At 67.2% G+C, this 2,011-nt stretch overlaps 1 protein-coding gene across 1 annotated transcript in view; it reads right to left on the bottom strand.

Moving 5' to 3' along the window:
• The window catches only part of LOC105310686 (cystathionine beta-synthase-like), a gene marked incomplete at its 5' end in the record, with an annotated part of 5,982 nt that extends 4,327 nt beyond the window's left edge, over positions 1-1,655 (bottom strand). Inside the window, 3 exons of the mRNA XM_011386819.2 lie at positions 102-369; positions 464-543; positions 1,514-1,655. Of these exons, the coding sequence (XP_011385121.1) occupies positions 102-369; positions 464-543; positions 1,514-1,655 (490 nt within the window). The remainder of the gene's footprint in view (positions 1-101; positions 370-463; positions 544-1,513) is intronic.
• Between the last annotated feature and the right edge of the window lie 356 nt (positions 1,656-2,011).

Here is a 2,011-nt window from a genome sequence, read left to right on the forward strand (position 1 = left end):
GCGTCTCCGCTCAGCGTGCCACACTGAGGCCCTGGCAGCCGAGAGCCGGAGGTCACCGACCTGCTGGCCGCGGAGGCCAGGGCCGTGTGCCCGTGCGCAGCGTCGGTCACCTGTGCAGCCCCCAGTCTTGCTGCAGGGGTGGCGCCACCCCGCCCCCCAACAGAGACCCCTCTCCCGGAGCGCCCACTGCAGCCCACGCTCTGAGCATGCACTCAACCCCGCCCCACACCTCACCTGGTCTAGGATGTGAGAATTGGGGATCTCGTTCCTCAGCCTCCACGCCACACCCACGTGTGACTCGGGGGAGTCGAACCGGGCGTTGGTGGGGGTCCTCACTATCTCGGCCCCCAGGGCCCGCAGCACGTCCACCTGCCGAGGGACGCCGCCGTCACCCGCCGGCCTCCTGCACTGGGCAGTGGTCCCAGGGGACAGCCCCGCCCTCCCGAGCCACCTGCGGGCTCACCTTCTCCGTGCTCATCTTCTCCGGCATCACGATGACACAGCGATAACCTTTCACGGCGGCGGCCAGGGCCAGCCCGATCCCTGGGGACCGCACACGGTGAGCCCTGCCCCTGCAGCCCCGCGTCGCCCCCTCTGCCCACAGGGCGGCCATTCCCCCCGCGGCCCTAAGGGCACAGGCCTGGGGACAAGGCGGCCTCCTTCTGGGTCCCGAAGGGGTCAGGGCCATCGTCCTGAGGACGGACGCCCCACCACTGAGACCACTTCGAGCCGTAAGATCTTGTGGAATCGCCCGCCGAGGCGTCAGGCTTGCTGGGGACCTGCCACCCCCTCCCTTCCCAACGCTCCCTTGGCGATGCGGGTGTCTGTCCTGTGCCTGTCCCCACACCGCATTTGGGAAGCACGTGACTCGTCTGGTGTCACACGTTCCCGGCTGGAGGGGACCTGTCTCTGATGTGGATGACATTTAGAGACCTCGGACTTGGTAGCGTTGGTGCTGGATGCAGTTAGACTCTGGGGCTGTGGGGAGCGGGGTGAGAATGTTCTGCATTTGAGAAAAGGACATGCATTTTGGAGGCCAGATGGCGGTTATGGGCTGAATTGTATCCCCCGAAAATTAATATGTCGAAGTCCTAACCCACATCACCTCAGAATGGGACTGTTTGGAGATGGGGTCTTTGAAGAAGCGAGGTTAATCGAGGTCACCAGGGTGGCCCTAATCATCAGTGATCAGGACACAGACACACAGAGGGACGACCGTGTGAGGACACAGGGAGAAGACGGTGTCCACACGTGTGCCAAGGAGACCGCAGGAGGGACGGCCGGGCCCCCAGACCGTGAGAAGATAAATGTACGGAGGTCGCTGCCGTCTACGGAGCCGGTGACCGCCCGGCTCTTCAAAGACCCCATCCGGGCCTTTGCTGCCGGGTGTCAGACCACGCAGGGCGGGGACACAGGGCTGCACGCGTGCCCCGTGCAAAGCAGACTGGGGAGGCGGCCGCCAGCCCCGCCAGCGCGGGCCACGGCTGGGGCAGCCCGCCGTCCCCGCACGCACCTGTGTTCCCGGACGTGGGCTCGATGATCGTGTCCCCGGGCTGGAGCACCCCGGCCCGCTCGGCCTCCTCCACCATGCGCAGGCTGATGCGGTCCTTGACGCTCCCGCCCGCGTTGAAGAACTCACACTTGGCCACTGGGAGCGAGACGGGTCATGAGAGGAGGGCCCGGGCCCCCCACACCTGCCGACCCCCACTGCCCACCGCCCGCACAGGGACAGGCCTGGTCTCTGTCTGTCCACGCCTGCCCCCCACCCGCTGAGGACCGCAAGGCACCTCTGAGGGACTGGGATGGGCACGCCCCAAGGAGCTGCCCACTGGCCATGGGCCAGAACCCCCTGTTGGGCAGCACAGCGACCTGTGGGACATGCAGCAGGCGCCGATCTGCCCCATGCGCCCGTAAGGCCCGGCCGTGCCCTGTGGCCCCAGCCAGGGGACTCGGTGCCCTGAAGCCACAGCCCCGGGTCGCAGCCTCGGACTGCGACCCGCACACCCTCCCG

Source organism: Pteropus vampyrus, unplaced genomic scaffold (genome assembly GCF_000151845.1).
Source record: "Pteropus vampyrus isolate Shadow unplaced genomic scaffold, Pvam_2.0 Scaffold9349, whole genome shotgun sequence".
Lineage (NCBI taxonomy): Eukaryota > Metazoa > Chordata > Mammalia > Chiroptera > Pteropodidae > Pteropus > Pteropus vampyrus.